At 35.3% G+C, this 16047-nt stretch overlaps 6 protein-coding genes across 6 annotated transcripts; 3 read left to right on the top strand and 3 right to left on the bottom strand.

Moving 5' to 3' along the window:
* Positions 1–218: 218 nt before the first annotated feature.
* Positions 219–6350, top strand: FAS1 (tetrafunctional fatty acid synthase subunit FAS1; the record flags this gene model as incomplete). The annotated part of the gene is made up of 1 exon (XM_041552092.1): positions 219–6350. One exon carries the CDS (start codon positions 219–221, stop codon positions 6348–6350), a length of 6132 nt encoding a protein of 2043 aa, XP_041408026.1.
* Positions 6351–6464: 114 nt separating this feature from the next.
* BER1 (Ber1p) lies at positions 6465–7253 on the bottom strand (the record flags this gene model as incomplete). The annotated part of the gene is made up of 1 exon (XM_041552091.1): positions 6465–7253. The coding sequence occupies one exon, from the start codon at positions 7251–7253 to the stop codon at positions 6465–6467; it is 789 nt and encodes a 262-aa protein (XP_041408025.1).
* Positions 7254–7543: 290 nt separating this feature from the next.
* On the bottom strand, positions 7544–10999 carry VIP1 (inositol polyphosphate kinase VIP1; the record flags this gene model as incomplete). The annotated part of the gene is made up of 1 exon (XM_041552090.1): positions 7544–10999. The coding sequence occupies one exon, from the start codon at positions 10997–10999 to the stop codon at positions 7544–7546; it is 3456 nt and encodes a 1151-aa protein (XP_041408024.1).
* A 460-nt stretch (positions 11000–11459) lies between these two features.
* Positions 11460–14288, top strand: UTP21 (rRNA-processing protein UTP21; the record flags this gene model as incomplete). The annotated part of the gene is made up of 1 exon (XM_041552089.1): positions 11460–14288. One exon carries the CDS (start codon positions 11460–11462, stop codon positions 14286–14288), a length of 2829 nt encoding a protein of 942 aa, XP_041408023.1.
* An 87-nt stretch (positions 14289–14375) lies between these two features.
* On the top strand, positions 14376–14870 carry BLS1 (Bls1p; the record flags this gene model as incomplete). Its single annotated transcript, XM_041552088.1, has 1 exon — positions 14376–14870. The coding sequence occupies one exon, from the start codon at positions 14376–14378 to the stop codon at positions 14868–14870; it is 495 nt and encodes a 164-aa protein (XP_041408022.1).
* Positions 14871–15174: 304 nt separating this feature from the next.
* On the bottom strand, positions 15175–15963 carry GAG1 (Gag1p; the record flags this gene model as incomplete). Its single annotated transcript, XM_041552087.1, has 1 exon — positions 15175–15963. The coding sequence occupies one exon, from the start codon at positions 15961–15963 to the stop codon at positions 15175–15177; it is 789 nt and encodes a 262-aa protein (XP_041408021.1).
* Between the last annotated feature and the right edge of the window lie 84 nt (positions 15964–16047).

The following is a 16047-nucleotide window of genomic DNA, read 5'->3' as shown; positions in this document are numbered from 1 at the left end:
ATATATCTATTTATATTCAATTTATATATACTGGATTATAAAGTGATATTGCAAAGACCGAATTATATATATACATTGATACAAACTTTTTTGTGTTTGTCCTTTTAATCTTTCTTTTATTATTTTGCTGGTTTAGTATTGTTATTACTACTACTATTATTATTGCTACCAACTATTAAATATATTCACAACAACAACAACAACAACAACAATAAAATATGACTAACGAACCAACAAGAACTTTGATTCTAAGACACGGTTCCATTGAATACGTCCTGTCTGTCCCTGCTTCGTCCTTCTTTGCTGCTTCTCAATTGAAGGACCAATTCAAGAAAATTTTACCAATTGCTACAGAAGGTTTTGCCGATGATGATGAACCTGCATCCGCTGCTGAATTGTTAGGAAAATTCTTAGCTTATATTGCTTCTTTGGCAGATATCGAATCACAATTTCAAGATGTCTTAAAGAGTACAATCAATGAATTTAATATCAATTTCTTAAATGGGAATGATATACATGTACTTGCTACAGATTTATTAAAAGATACAGATAAATTCCCAACTACTGTATTGAAAGTAAAACAATTGATTAAAAATTATATTTTGGCTAGATCGGTTGCAAAATTACCATTCGATAAGAAATCGTCAGCTGCTTTATTCGATAATAAACAAAAAGATTTGAAATTGGTAGCCATCTTTGGTGGTCAAGGGAACACCGATGACTACTTCCAAGAATTAGTAGAATTATACGATACTTATCGTCCTTTGGTAGATGATATAGTACAGTTTGCTGCTACTACTTTAAATGATCTTGTAAAAACTACAGAGGGGGCTAAAAAATTATATACTCAGGATTTCGATCTAATGCAATGGTTAACAGATCCTTCAAAGATACCAGATACAGACTATTTGCTTTCAATCCCAATTTCTTGTCCTTTGATCACTGTAATTCAATTGTCTCATTATGCATTGACTGCAAGATTGTTAGGTTTCACTCCAGGGGAATTGAGATCTCATCTATGTGGTTCAACAGGTCATTCTCAAGGTTTGGCTATTGCCCTAGCGATCGCCGAGGCTGACTCCTGGGACGATTTCTTTGACGTCATGAAGAAGAGTATCTCCTTGATGTTCTTCATCGGGGTCCGTTGTTTCCAAACTTATCCAAATACATCTGTCCCACCTACAATTGTCGAAGACTCAAAGGAACATGGTGAGGGTAATCCATCTCCGATGTTATCAATCACTAACTTGACTCAAGATATGGTTCAAGATTATGTCGATAAGACTAATTCTCATTTACCAGAAGGCAAACATATCTATATCTCTTTGATTAATGGTGTGAGAAACTTTGTGGTTTCAGGTCCTCCACAATCTTTATACGGGTTGAATTTGGCTTTAAGAGCCGCTAAGGCTACCGCTGGGGTCGAACAAGCTAGAATCCCATACAGTGAAAGAAAATTAAAGATTTCAAATAGATTCTTGCCTGTTGCAGCTCCTTTCCATTGTAAATTGATGGTCCCAGCTCATGGTATGGTTGTTAAGGATCTAAAGACCAGTGGATTGAATTATAACTCCAAGGACATTAAGATTGCTGTCTATGATACTTACAGTGGTACTGATTTAAGAGATTGTACTGAAAACACTACAGAGAGAATCGTTGATTGTATCATTAGATTGCCTGTCATGTGGGTTACTTCCACTAAATTTGATGCTACTCACATCCTGGATTTCGGTCCAGGTGGTGCTTCTGGTCTTGGTATATTGACTCATCGTAACAAAGAAGGTACTGGTGTTCGTATTATCATTGCAGGTGCCCTGGGTATCGATGCTAATGATGATTATGGGTTCAAACAAGAATTGTTCGATACTACTGCTAATGGTTTGAAGAGAAATTTAAATTGGTTAAAAGAATTCCATCCTACATTGATTAAAAATAAGAATGGGAAAATCTTTGTTAACACTAAATTCTCTAAATTGTTAGGTAGAGCTCCTCTTTTGGTCCCAGGTATGACTCCAACCACTGTTTCTCCAGATTTTGTTGCCGCTACTATCAATGCAGGTTATCAAATCGAATTAGCAGGTGGGGGTTATTTTTCTCCAGATGGTATGACAAAGGCAATGGATGATATCATTTCACAAATTAAACCAGGTTCTAGTATATCCATTAATTTAATCTATGTTAACCCAAGAATGTTACAATGGGGTATTCCATTAATTAGAGAATTAAGAGCAAAGGGTTATCCAATCCAAGGTTTAACTATTGGTGCAGGTGTTCCATCCTTAGAGGTTGCTTCAGAATATATTGAGACTCTTGGTCTAACTCATTTGGGTTTGAAACCTGGTTCCATCGATGCTATTAACCAAGTCATCACTATTGCTAAGGCTCATCCAAATTTCCCAATTGTCTTACAATGGACTGGTGGTAGAGGTGGTGGTCATCATTCTTTCGAGGATTTCCATGCTCCAATTTTACAAATGTACTCAAAGATTAGAAAACAATCCAATATTGTCCTAATAGCTGGTTCTGGTTTTGGTTCTTCTGAAGATACATATCCATACTTAACTGGTGAATGGTCTCGTGGATTCCACTATCCACCAATGCCTTTCGATGGTTTCCTATTCGGTTCCAAGGTCATGATTGCAAAGGAAGCCAAGACTTCTCCAGCTGCTAAGCAAGCTATTGTGGACTGTACTGGTGTCCCAGATTCTCAATGGGAAAACACTTATAAGAAACCAACTGGTGGTATTATTACTGTCCGTTCAGAGATGGGTGAACCAATTCATAAACTTGCCACAAGATGTGTTATGTTCTGGAAGGAATTAGATGACACGATTTTCAACTTGCCAAAGGCTAAGTTACAACCAACCTTAGATGCTAAGAAAGATTACATTATCCAAAAATTGAATGCTGATACTCAAAAACCATGGTTTGCTACTATCAATGGTGAAATTCGTGATTTGACCTCTATTACATATAAGGAAGTTGCAGAAAGGTTAGTTGAATTAATGTACATCAAGTCTAGAAAATCTTGGATAGATATTACTCTAAGAAACTTTATGGGTGATTACTTACGTCGTGTTGAGGAACGTTTCTCTACTGTAAAGACTACATCTTTGATTCAATCTTACTCTATTCTAGAAGAACCTGAAAAGGCTGTTGATATTATTTTCAGTGCATTCCCGGAAGCTACTCAACAATACATGGATGCTCAAGATGTTGATTACTTCTTAAATATGTGTCAAAACCCTATTCAAAAACCGGTTCCATTCGTTCCAGTTCTTGATCACAGATTAGAATTTTTCTTTAAGAAGGATTCTCTATGGCAATCCGAACATTTGGAAGACGTTGTTGGTGGTGATGTCCAAAGAACCTGTATTTTACATGGTCCTGTTGCTGCTCAATTCACTAACAAAATGGATGAACCAATCAAGAATATTATGGATGGTATCCATGACGGTCATATCAAACACTTATTAGCCGATTATTATAACAATGATCAATCATCTATCCCAGTTATTGAATATTTCGGTGGTGAAGATCCAACTATTGCCCCATCTGCATCGAAGGATGTCACGTACAAGGTCGCTGCTAATACCGATAATGATTCTTGGTTTAAGTCTTTAGCAGGTCCAAAGAAGAACTGGAGAAACGCTTTCTTTTCTGCTCCAATCTATGTTCAAAACTCTGAATACACTCAAAATGCTGCTAAGAAGGTATTTGAACCTATTCCAAATATGGAGGTCAATATTTCTAACGCTGATGACGCTTCAAAATCCGTTATTACATTATCTGAACTAGTTCAAGGTGAACAAAAAATAACTGCAATTTTGAAATTAGTTAAAGAAGATTTGATCCAAATGGAATTAATTGAAAACAGAACCATGGATGGTGAACCAGTCGCTTTACAACTATTATACAATTATAATTCAGATGATGGTTTTGCTCCAATTTCTGAAATTATGACAGGTCGTAACGAACGTATCAAGAAGATGTACTGGAAACTATGGATTGATGAACCATTTGATTTGAAGTTCAACCCAAGAGATGTCATTAAGGGTACTGATTTTACCATCACTGCAGAAGATATAACTGATTTCACTCGCGCTATTGGTAACACATGTGAAGATTTCGTCCCAAGACCTGGTAGAAAGGTTCAAGCTCCAATGGATTTTGCTATTGTTGTTGGCTGGAGAGCTATTATTAAAGCTATTTTCCCAGAAACCGTTGATGGTGATTTATTGAAGTTAGTCCATTTATCTAATGGTTACAGAATGATTCCAGGTGCTTCTTTGCTACAAGAAGGTGACTTGATCTCCACAACTGCGGTAATTAAGTCAGTCGTTAACCAACCAACCGGTAAGGTTGTCGAAGTTATTGGTACATTAAGCAGAGAAGGTAAACCTGTTATGGAAGTTACTTCCTCCTTCTTCTACAGAGGTAACTATTCCGATTTTGAAAACACATTCCAAAAGGTTACGGATCCAGTTTACGAAATGCATATCAAATCTCCAAAGGACATAGCTGTTCTTCGTTCAAAGGAATGGTTCCAATTGGATGATGAAGACCGTGATCTACTTGGTCAAACTTTAACTTTTGAAACTGAAACCCAAGTTACTTTCAAGAACGCTGATGTTTTCGCTTCTGTTGAATGTGTTGGTCCAATTAAGATGGAATTACCAACCAAAGAAATGATTGAAATTGGTGTTGTGGACTACCAAGCTGGTGAATCTTATGGTAACCCAGTCGTGGATTTCTTGAAAAGAAACGCTTCCACTCTAGAAAGAAAGATCAACCTAGAAAATACAATTCCAATTGCTACCGTTGAATCTCAATCACCAATCTCTAATGAACCTTATGGTAAGATTTCTGGTGATTTGAACCCAATCCATGTATCCCGTCACTTTGCTAAGTATGCAGATCTTCCCGGTACAATCACACATGGTATGTACTCTTCTGCCGCTATTCGTGCTCAGATTGAAAACTGGGCTGCAGACAGTGTCGCGTCCAGAGTTCGTGGTTACGAATGCCAATTTACTAGTATGGTTCTACCAAATACTCCTTTGAAAACTACAATTCAACATGTCGGTATGATTAATGGTCGTAAATTGATTAACTTTGAAACAAAGAATGACCAAGATGTTGTTGTTTTGACTGGTGAAGCTGAAGTTGAACAGCCTATCTCCACATTTGTATTCACCGGTCAAGGTTCCCAAGAACAAGGTATGGGTATGGACTTATATAACACGTCTGAGGTTGCTAAGAACGTCTGGGATAGAGCTGATGCTTACTTCAAAGATACTTATGGTTTCTCTATTTTAGAGATCGTTCAAAAGAATCCAAAGGAACTAACTATCTACTTTGGCGGTGAAAAGGGTAGAAAAATAAGAGCTAACTATATTAAGATGGTCTTCGAAACTATTGTTGATGGTGAAGCTAAATCAGAAAAGATTTTCAAAGAAATTACTGAGGATACCAACTCATACACATTTAATTCACCAAGTGGTTTATTATCTGCTACTCAATTTACTCAACCTGCTTTGACCCTAATGGAAAAGGCTGCTTTTGAAGATTTGAAATCAAAGGGTTTAATCCCAGCTGGTGCCGCTTTTGCTGGTCACTCCTTGGGTGAATATGCTGCTCTAGCTTCCTTAGCTGATGTTATGTCTATTGAATCTTTGGTTGAAGTTGTTTTCTACAGAGGTATGACAATGCAAGTCGCTGTTCCAAGAGATGCACAAGGCAGATCCAATTATGGTATGATTGCTATCAACCCAGGTAGAGTTTCTGGTACATTCACTCAAGATGCCTTGCAATTTGTTGTTGAAAAGGTTGCTACTAGAACTCAATGGTTATTGGAAATTGTCAACTACAACGTTGAAAACCAACAATATGTTGCTGCTGGTGATTTGAGAGCTTTGGATACATTGACTAATACCTTGAATTTCATTAAGGTGCAAAATATTGATATTATCAAACTACAAGAAACAATGTCTCTAGAGGATGTTGAGGCTCATTTGTTCGAAATTGTTGATGAAATTTCCAAGAAGTCTATTGCTAAGCCTCAACCAATTGAACTAGAAAGAGGATTTGCTTGTATTCCACTACGTGGTATATCAGTTCCATTCCACTCTTCTTATCTAAAAAACGGTGTTAAGCCATTTAAGAATTTCATGAAGGGTTGTATTCTAAAGGAAAATGTCAAGGCTGATAGATTGATCGGTAAGTATATTCCAAACTTGACTGCTAAACCATTTGAAATTACTAAGGAATACTTCCAAAACGTTTATGACCTAACCGGTTCCGAAAAGATCAAGCAGGTCCTGGACAACTGGGAACAATACGAAGAATAGTTCCTTTAAAAAATCTAACATAATTTTGATAGATTATTTGTATATTAATTTTTAATTAGTTCATTTTGTTTAATAAATATTAAAGTAAGTCGTTAATTATTTGTATAAAGTTTATTATATAATATGCATTGCCAAATCGGAAAACGAATTGACCCAGGGCTGATCCCTTAATAGTTTTCCTTCATCGAACGTAGACGTAATCGTACATTGGGTGAATACTGATTCAATACTATCATAATCAATGATTTTTTCCACAAATTTATATTTCGATTTTTGTTTCCTTTTTCTTTTCGGTACAAATGCTGTGAAGCCATCGATTGATGAGGAATTGATTATTTCTTGTTTCTGTGATATTTCAGATTTAGATTCTACCAAGTATACAAGCTTACTTAATAATGGATATTTTTCATTTAATTCACCTTTCGTATATCTATCTGTATGCTGGATAATGTTATTGGCCAGAAATAATTTAGGTTTTTCTTCATTCAGAATTTGTTCGGTTAAACCTAATGGTGCGTGTGGTAGGAAGAATAACGTTGAATTTGGGTTAAAGGTCTCTTTATCAACCTCCTCTTTTACTTCCCATTCAGGATGACATTTGTCTAAATATCCTAAATCAGAATCATTGAATACCGGATCGTAAATGGATACCTTAGGACTAATTTTATCATTCAGTAAATAGTCGATGAGTTCTAGTAGCAAAGCTAGTTGATACTTAGCAGGAAACTCCTGGGTAAACGACCCAATCGCTAGGCATCGTATGTTGCATATTTTATCCTTGTGTTGAGATAATATTTCCTTTAAATTTGAAAACATTTCTGATTCATGTATGATTACTCTATAGGATTGTAAAACCTCATCAAGAGGTCGTATTTTTTTAGCTGCTTTTTGTTGTTTACTCATTATTATCTATATATTTTGCTCTGGAATATACAGGTAGCAATATATATGCTTGGAAATGGTCACTTCTAGTACTACAATTTGACGTTTTGAAATGATGCTGCTGGGTCGTCAGTTCAAATAGTCATCGAATTTATATTTTTTTTTCATTCTGTATTACTCGGCTATCGTCAGAAAATGAAATAATTACGAACAGTTAGGTATAAACGTGGTATATTGTGTATATTAATAAAGTTAGTTACTTGTGAGGTGTATAATAAGAATATTTTACTTAATTTTAGAATTTAGTTCCTTTACTCTAATTTATCATCAATAGAGGTAGATGAAATGTTTGGGGTAGTACTAGTTGGAATTGGTGAAACAGAGAGAGATGAATTCCCCGACTCTAAGTCGTTGGTAACATTGACATCTTTCCCAACTTTAGAGTTTCTTCTTCGTTGAAAACTTAAATTTGGACTAGTGATATTCACAGGTGTGAATTTTTGTGGCATATTGACTCTTCCGAATTTATTTCTTAGTTTTTGTTGAACATAATCTATGTCCAGATGCTTAGTTAGGGATAACTTAGGAATACAACTGATGTAATGTCTTTCATCTAATTGGACATCCAATGGGTCCTGGGTATGGCAACCTGGAGACATTTTTAATCTAATAGAGTGAGACTTCGCTCCACTGCTATCACTACTTTCGTATAATTCAAAGTTGATTTGTGATAGGTAATCAAATTCTGGCAATGCATTTCTTGCAATTCTCATTGGGATGCCAGATTCATATACAATATTTAGAAGAGTGTAAATGTGTGATTCCTTTGTAAAATATGCGACACAAGCCGGTTTATCCTTATTTTTCATGTTGTCAATGTCATTTAAGATTTGCTTTGCCAATGGTAAAGAGGTTAAAAGGCCAATGTCTAATTTTTCGCTATCTTTAATACCATATTCCTTTGGACATATAAAATCGAATAGTACTTTAGCCAGCTTGTATAATTCTCTTAATTGGATGTATTTTGAGTCATCAAATGTGGATGCATTATCTCTTTTTGGTCTTTTTTCACTCTCCAGAACCCACCCAAGAGAGCCTACACTTGTCTTATTGTTAGTAGTACTGTGGCTATCCACTATTTTAAAATTGTTCTTTGCTAAAACATTTATTGGGTAACGATCCACAAGTGAATGGTCAATAACTTCCTGATCAATTTCATCTTGTGATTCAATGGGGTCGAAAATTTTGGCTAAAAATTTCCTATTGTGTAAGGCATCGTACTTCATAGTATCATATAATTCGGATATTTTAGAAGGGTCGACTTTCTCAACACTTGTAAATTCCTTAAATAATTTCTCCCATCTTTCCTTGAATAAACTAGGATCTTCATTACAACACCATCTAGATTGGAATTTGTCTACATCCTTATTTTTAAAATTGCAATCCATAATTTTTTTGTGATAATTCATTAACTCAACAACTCTTTTTATAACCAAATATGGTTCTGGCATCTTAGCTGGCCATGCAAATTGTGATGGCGCTTCCTTACCTTCTCTTAAAAGTGGTTTTAACTTCTTCTTCACCTTATCCATTAAGTCCTTGGCTGCATTACTATCATCTAGCAAATCTTTCCTAATACTAATTTCATCGCTTCCTAACTTGTCAGCACCAAATAATGCCATTGTCCAGTACTGTGCAGAGAGCAAAACTCTCCTCTCCGACGAAGAGAAAATTTTGATATCATCTAAAATACTTTTGTTAAGTAAGTCAAAATCTTGTCTAACTTGTTCCCCTAGTTCTGTAGCCTGGTACTTAGCAGAGTGCGTTGGTTCACCACCCCATTTTAGGATAAATTGGACTTTCTCTACTTCATTTTCTTTATTTAATACGGGCTTCAACTGAATCTTCGTCCCAGGTAGTTCCATCTTTTTCTCTAACGCATTTGCTAACACTTTAAGCTTAGCAGGGTCTCCAGCTTTTTGTTCCCTTGCTATTTTTAATGCTTGCAACACGATCTTCAAATCAGAGACGTGACGGATTACAACTTCTTCCTTATGACCCTTTAGTAAGGAAATAAATATTGGCGACGTAAAGGAATGTTTAAACTTTTGTTTAGGTGTTCTATCTGCATGACGAATAACGGTTACTAGACCTTTGAAAACCCATTTTTGACTTTTTTCCTCCCTAATCAATGGCAGAGTTCTCTTTTCTACATCGAGTTTCTTTTTAGCTTGTAAGAATGTTTCTCTTAATATCTTTGAACATGAATCGTAATAAGTTGGATTATCCTTGACAAACGAAAACCCATTTACATCAATAACGTAACTCTTTCCAGAGACTCGTAATAAATCAAACCCACATATCATTTGGGAAAATGCCTTGGACACATGTCTCGCCATATCTTTTTCTTCTGTAGTTAGCTCAGTTATATATCTGACTTCTTTGCCATGAGTGTTTCTTCTAACAATACCATCCACAACTGGTGATTTTCTTGTTTCAGCGTGACAGAATTTCTCCCCTACGGTATAAGCTTTAACATCCTCAAAGTTATCTGTATCCATAAATTCTTCGTAGATATAGGAACCCTCAGTTCTTGGATTTATTAAGGTCGGATCAAATTCAGAAGATTTATTCCCTACTTTACGAAACAACCTTCTACCACCACCACCATTTTTGGAATGGTAATAAATGTAGATATTGTGGTCTTCACCATCCACTGGTTTCTCAACAAATGGTTTTTTCATTACCTTGCCATTAACTTCTAGAGTATCTTCGTCACTCATTCTCCATACAGGTTCAGGAGTAAGAGAAACGACCACACCTCGTTCCAACAATTTTGCTTTTAATTCTTCATCCGCATGTGGACCCCCATCTCTGGTAATTTCTAATCTTGGTGGAGTTGGAACATGGTTTGCTTCAAGAATCTGTAAACATAAACGTCTGTCCCACAGCGCTTTTTGCATCACTAAATCATTAATGAAATATGGTTTTCTCAACTTCACATAATTAATTGCTTTATCTAATGGAAACCCAGATGAAAAGAATGAGATTAGGAAATCACATGTTGGCCAATTTTCTATAGTTTCATCTAAGATAACTTTATCACCGAATATAATAGTTTCAAATTCTCCATGTTCAATAAGACGGTTCAGAATATGGCGCATTGGTTTGGATAATACTTTGGCGTCCATGGCACAAATACCAATCTTACCAATCTTTGGTAGTACTGGTTTTAGTTGACTCGTTGAAGATTTCCTAGAAGAGGCAGTAGAGCTAGGTGCTGATGAAGGGATTGCTTGTGGTTCAACCGAAAGATGGGAAGTTGAAGCAGATATAATAGATTCATTAGTGTCTACTAAAGGAGTAGAATTTTCATGCGTACAGTTGTCATAAGGGTTATTAACAAAAAGAGGTTCAACAGAATGGGTTTGCTTGTCATCGTTCTTTGCAGGTTCATTTAAACATGTTGCATCAAATGTATGAGTCTTCGGACTTATCAGATCAGGTTCTATTGTGTTACAAGGTTTTGCTTCAACATCAATTGGAATGCCATTGTCTAAATCGAACTCGTCAATGGAATCAGATCTAGATGTACCCGTTGGAGGAAGTTTATATGATTTGTTCTCACTGATAGAAGTCTTTGGATTGAACCCTTCTAAAATTGGCGCCATCGATTCCATAGCCTTCTGTTTACTCTCCTCAGTAAATGGGTGATCATCTTCTTCATGATGGTCTAAAGACGCTAGGCTCAAGTTACTACGATGCATCGTCAAGTGTAACTTTCAAGTTAGACGATTAAAGATGAGGGTCAAGTAACTATTGATGGTTAGATTCAGGATGTCTTGATATACAACACTTATTCTGCTTTCTTAATAATGTATACGCTTCTTAATTTGTATTGAACTGTTTGACCAAATTTTATCTCTCAAAGTTTGAAACCCTTTCAATGAACCGGTAAAGTGTTTCAAATGTTACTCACTGTAAAGTAAAAACGTGCACGCCATTCTTTAATTACTCTGATCATTATTATCTATTGTCTATATTTTTTTTGTTGATGTGAGGGTAATGCTCACGGAACTTCTTTCAAAGTGAAAAATTTTTGAGATGAGATGAGATTGCACTTTAAGAGCAGGGAAGCCGGTTAAAGAGAAGCGAAGTAACTAAGAACATATATTATTCGTAAAGTTATCATTTGAACAAATCATTAAGGAATAAGAGTACTACAAAATGAATAACGAAGTTGCTAAGAAGAGAAAGCTAGAGCTTGTCTCCTCTGGTAGTGGTTATGCCTCGAGAATATTTGCTCCTTTCAGGATCGTAGGTAATGTCAGCAACGGAACTCCATATGCTATTGGGACCCTAGGTTCAACTTTCTATATTGTCACAAGTGTTGGTAAGTCATTTCAGATATATGATGCAAACAATTTACATCTTCTGTTCGTTTCTGAGAAGGAAACAGAATCCAATATTGTAGCACTTGCGACTCATTACCATTATGTGTTTGCATCTTATGATAATAAGATTGGTGTGTATAAACGTGGTATTCAAGAGCATTGTATTGAGTTGGACTCACCAAATGCTGTAATCAGACATATTTGCAACTTTGGTGACTATTTATGTGTGTCCACCGATGAGAATATTGTTTATATTTACAAGAAATCAAGCCCAAAAGAAAAGTATGCTACCAAATTTTATACTAAATTACAAATTACGAAATTACAAGGTGGGGATATTGTATCTATTATTCATTTACCAACTTATTTAAATAAATTGGTAGTTGTTACCAAGTCAAATGTGATTCTATATAACATACGTTCCGGTAAACTAATTTTCACTTCTGATGAATTCCCAGATCAAATTACTACCTGCGAGCAAGCTCCGGCCTTAGATATCATTGCACTTGGTACTGTAACTGGTGATATTATCATGTACAATCTGAGAAAGGGGAAGAAAATCCGTACTATCAAAGTTCCACAATTAAGAATTTCGTCTATTTCTTTCAGAACTGACGGTTCTTCCCATATATGTATTGGTGGTACTAATGGTGATTTAGTATTTTATGATCTAGAACGTAGATCTCGTATTCATGTATTGAAAGGTGTGCATGGTGAATCAATGGGAGGTGTTACTAAAGCTTCTTTCCTAAATGGTCAAGCTATTGTCGTTACATCAGGTGGTGACAATTCTTTGAAGGAATATGTTTTCGATCCATCATTATCTCAAGGTCCCGAAGAAGAAAACGTTGTTCAACCACCAAGGTTTTTAAGATCGAGAGGTGGGCATTCACAACCGCCATCTCGTATCTTATTTGCAGACGATGAATCACATTTCCTTCTTTCTGCATCAAGAGATAGATCACTATGGGGTTTCTCCTTGAGAAAAGATGCCCAATCCCAAGAGCTATCTCAAAGATTGCACAAGAAAAATGACGGTAACAGGGTAGGTGGTAGTACTATCAAGGGCAAGTTCGAAGAGATTGTGTCTATGGCAATTGAAAATACTAGATTAGGTGAATGGGAAAATGTCATTACTGCTCATAAGAATGAAAAGTTTGCTCGTACCTGGGATATGCGTAATAAGAGAGTTGGTAGATGGACATTCAAGACTACAGATGATGGGTTTGTTAAATCCGTCGCACTATCTCAATGTGGTAATTTTGGTTTTGTTGGTTCATCCAATGGTGACATCACTGTTTATAATATGCAGAGTGGTATTATCCGTAAGAAATATCGTTTACACAAGAATGCTGCTGTCACTGGTATTGAACTTGATGGTATGAACCGTAAGATGGTATCATGTGGTTTAGATGGTCTTATTGGGTTTTATGATTTTAACAAATCTACATTATTAGGCAAACTGCAATTGGATGCACCAATCACCAGAATGGTTTATCATCGTTCATCGGATTTATTTGCTGTAGCACTAGATGATTTCTCAATTGTAGTCGTTGATTCGGTCACACAAAGGGTTGTACGTCAATTGTGGGGTCATAATAATAGAATTACTGCTTTTGATTTTTCACCAGATGGTCGTTGGATTGTATCGGCATCCTTAGACTCTACCATGAGAACATGGGATTTACCTACGGGAGGTTGTATAGACGGTGTGAAACTTGACAGCATTATCACAGATTTGAAATTTTCGTCTAATGGTGATATGTTAGCAACAACTCATGTTACCGGAAATGGTATCTGTATGTGGACAAATAGAGCACAATTCAAGGCCATCTCAACAAGAATGGTTGACGAAGAAGAGTTCCAAAAGATTCAATTACCAAATGCATCTGTCTCTGGTAATAGTTCTGTTCTAACAGGTGCGTTGACCAATGAAAGAGATATTGATGATGATCAAAATTTCAGTACATACAAATCGTTAGAACAAATCGACAAGGAACTAATAACGTTATCTATTGGACCAAGAAATAAGATGAATATGTTACGTAATTTGGATATTATCAAACAACGTTCAAAGCCAGCTGAAGCCCCTAAGAAACCAGAACAAGCACCATTTTTCTTACAATTGAAGGGTGCTGGAGTTGGTGATGATGCGTCTGGTAGAGAAGGTATCGCATATGAGACACCTGAACAAATCCTTGCAAATGAATCTGAGGTTCAAAAGCAAACAGATGCTATTGATGAGGTTACGAAATTCAAACCAACAGGTCGCGTTGGATTTGAATCAAAATTCACTAGATTATTAAGAGAAGGTGGTGCCTCTGGCGACTATGGTTTGTTCCTTGAATATTTATTATCTTTATCAGTTGGTGGTATTGATTTAGAGATTAGGTCACTGAATTCATTTGAACCGTTTGATGAAATCTCTTGGTTCATTAGTGCAGTTACGACAGGTTTAGAAAGTAACAAGAATTCTGAAATGTACGACGCATTTATGAATGTATTATTCAAAGTACATGGTGACGTTATTCATATGAATGCCAAGGATGAGAAAATTAAAGAAGCCTTGGCCAATTGGGAAATAGCGCATGAACCTAAGGAAAGACTAGATGATATTATAAAATTCTGTTCCAGTGTCATAAATTTCGTATCTACTACATAGATTGTATAATTTCATTATGTGTATGATTTAACAAATAATATAATTTTTTTTTCTTGAAATTATTTGTTTACTTACAAATGGTTAAAAATGGCATTTGTGATAAACAGTTCTATTACCTTTTTTAAAGAAATTCAAATAAAAATATTAGAAGTAAATTCCCTTTTATTTAAAGAGTACAGTGGAAATAACAAAACAAGACAGTCTTCATATGCACATCGACCATATCATTTCAAAGGAAGAAAATACAATAAAAGGAGCAAAAGTGGGATGTCTAATAATAAATACAACGATTTGGATCAACTGGTGAAAAAAATTATCCATTCTACAAACTCAAGTGAACTATCCAAAACGATACAGGAGATTGAGTCTAATAAGGAATATATTACAGAAGTACAACTGAAAAAACTTAAAAAAATGCACGATACATCGTTCAGATTAAAATGTGTAACACCTACACAGGAGTTATATGATAAATATTTGAAACGGATGGAAAAAGATGGAAATCTTCAAAATAGAGCTGCTGAAATTGATCGAGATTTACGTATCATCGAAACTGCTTTGGATATAATCAAAGAAAAATAATGAACCTAATGAAAGATAATGGGAAGAACATTTTTTTTAAAGATAAAACTGAGTGTCTTTTTATTAATTTATATAACTCCTAATTGTAAGAGTATGCAATTATGTAATGATAACATATAGGTATAGAAATAACGGAACCTCAACGAAAGAAAAAAAAGATAAATAATGTGTTGAAAGAAAAGGTATTATTAATGATGAGAATGAATTTTTAATGGTAGAGTTTTCATAATTTGATGATATGAATATGCTTGTGCTAAAAACTTACGAATGCTTAATAAGAATAAGTCGTCGAAGTTTGGTTTATCTATGCAATACCATTAGCTGCTCTTTCCCATTTTTTAGTTTCAGTCCAGCCCGAATTAATGACCTTTAATGCATCTTGAAGATTTAATGGTTCCCTTAGTGGTTTATCTTCTATTACCAATTTTTTATATATTCTATCGTAATATTCGGATGGAATTTGTTGAAACTCTTCTCTTCTTTCATCAATATCTTCCTTTGTGACGTCAGTGGTTCTCTTTTGCCATAGATCTCTTCTATATTTCCATATTTCAATGGCATCCACAAACGGTTCACCTTTTTCACTTCTTAATAATCGACAAGCTTGAACATCATCATAATTATCGAAAGTTTCATCTTCTTCATCTTCATTATCATCAGAATTCATTTCTTCGTCAATATCTTTCACCTGCGTTGCATTACTTGCACTCACCGATGTTGCATTTTCTGTGCTTCTTTCGTCTGTCAATTTCATCTCTAATTGAGAACTAGTGACAGGGTTACATTGAGATAATGATGCGCCACTATCTCTCTCATTTAATATTTTGTTAAATTTGACTACGTTGGCGTCCTTCTTATTCCTACGGAACATAGCATCAATCTGTTCATCAGATGAATATGTCTCCAATTCATCCAATGTATTATGTGTAATGGATTTAAAGATATCTTTCCATTTGTTCATAAGTGCCGATACCGATTGTTTAAAACTGGATTTATTTTTATCGTCGTCCCCGCCAACATTATTACTGTGTTTTTTCTTTAAATGGAAGTTAAGACTTCTGAGACTTGATTTTTTGTCTAACGTATGAGCCATAGCGATGAATATTAATGATATAATGAATATTATAGCTAGTGTACGATATATTTGATAATTAGAATATTGAAAATTGGACAGGAT

The sequence above is a fragment of the Maudiozyma barnettii genome (assembly GCF_903064755.1).
Source record: "Maudiozyma barnettii strain CLIB 1767 genome assembly, contig: KABA2_08, whole genome shotgun sequence".
NCBI lineage: Eukaryota > Fungi > Ascomycota > Saccharomycetes > Saccharomycetales > Saccharomycetaceae > Maudiozyma > Maudiozyma barnettii.
Note: the sequence above shows the minus strand (reverse complement) of the source record. Positions and strands in the feature narration are given on the sequence as shown.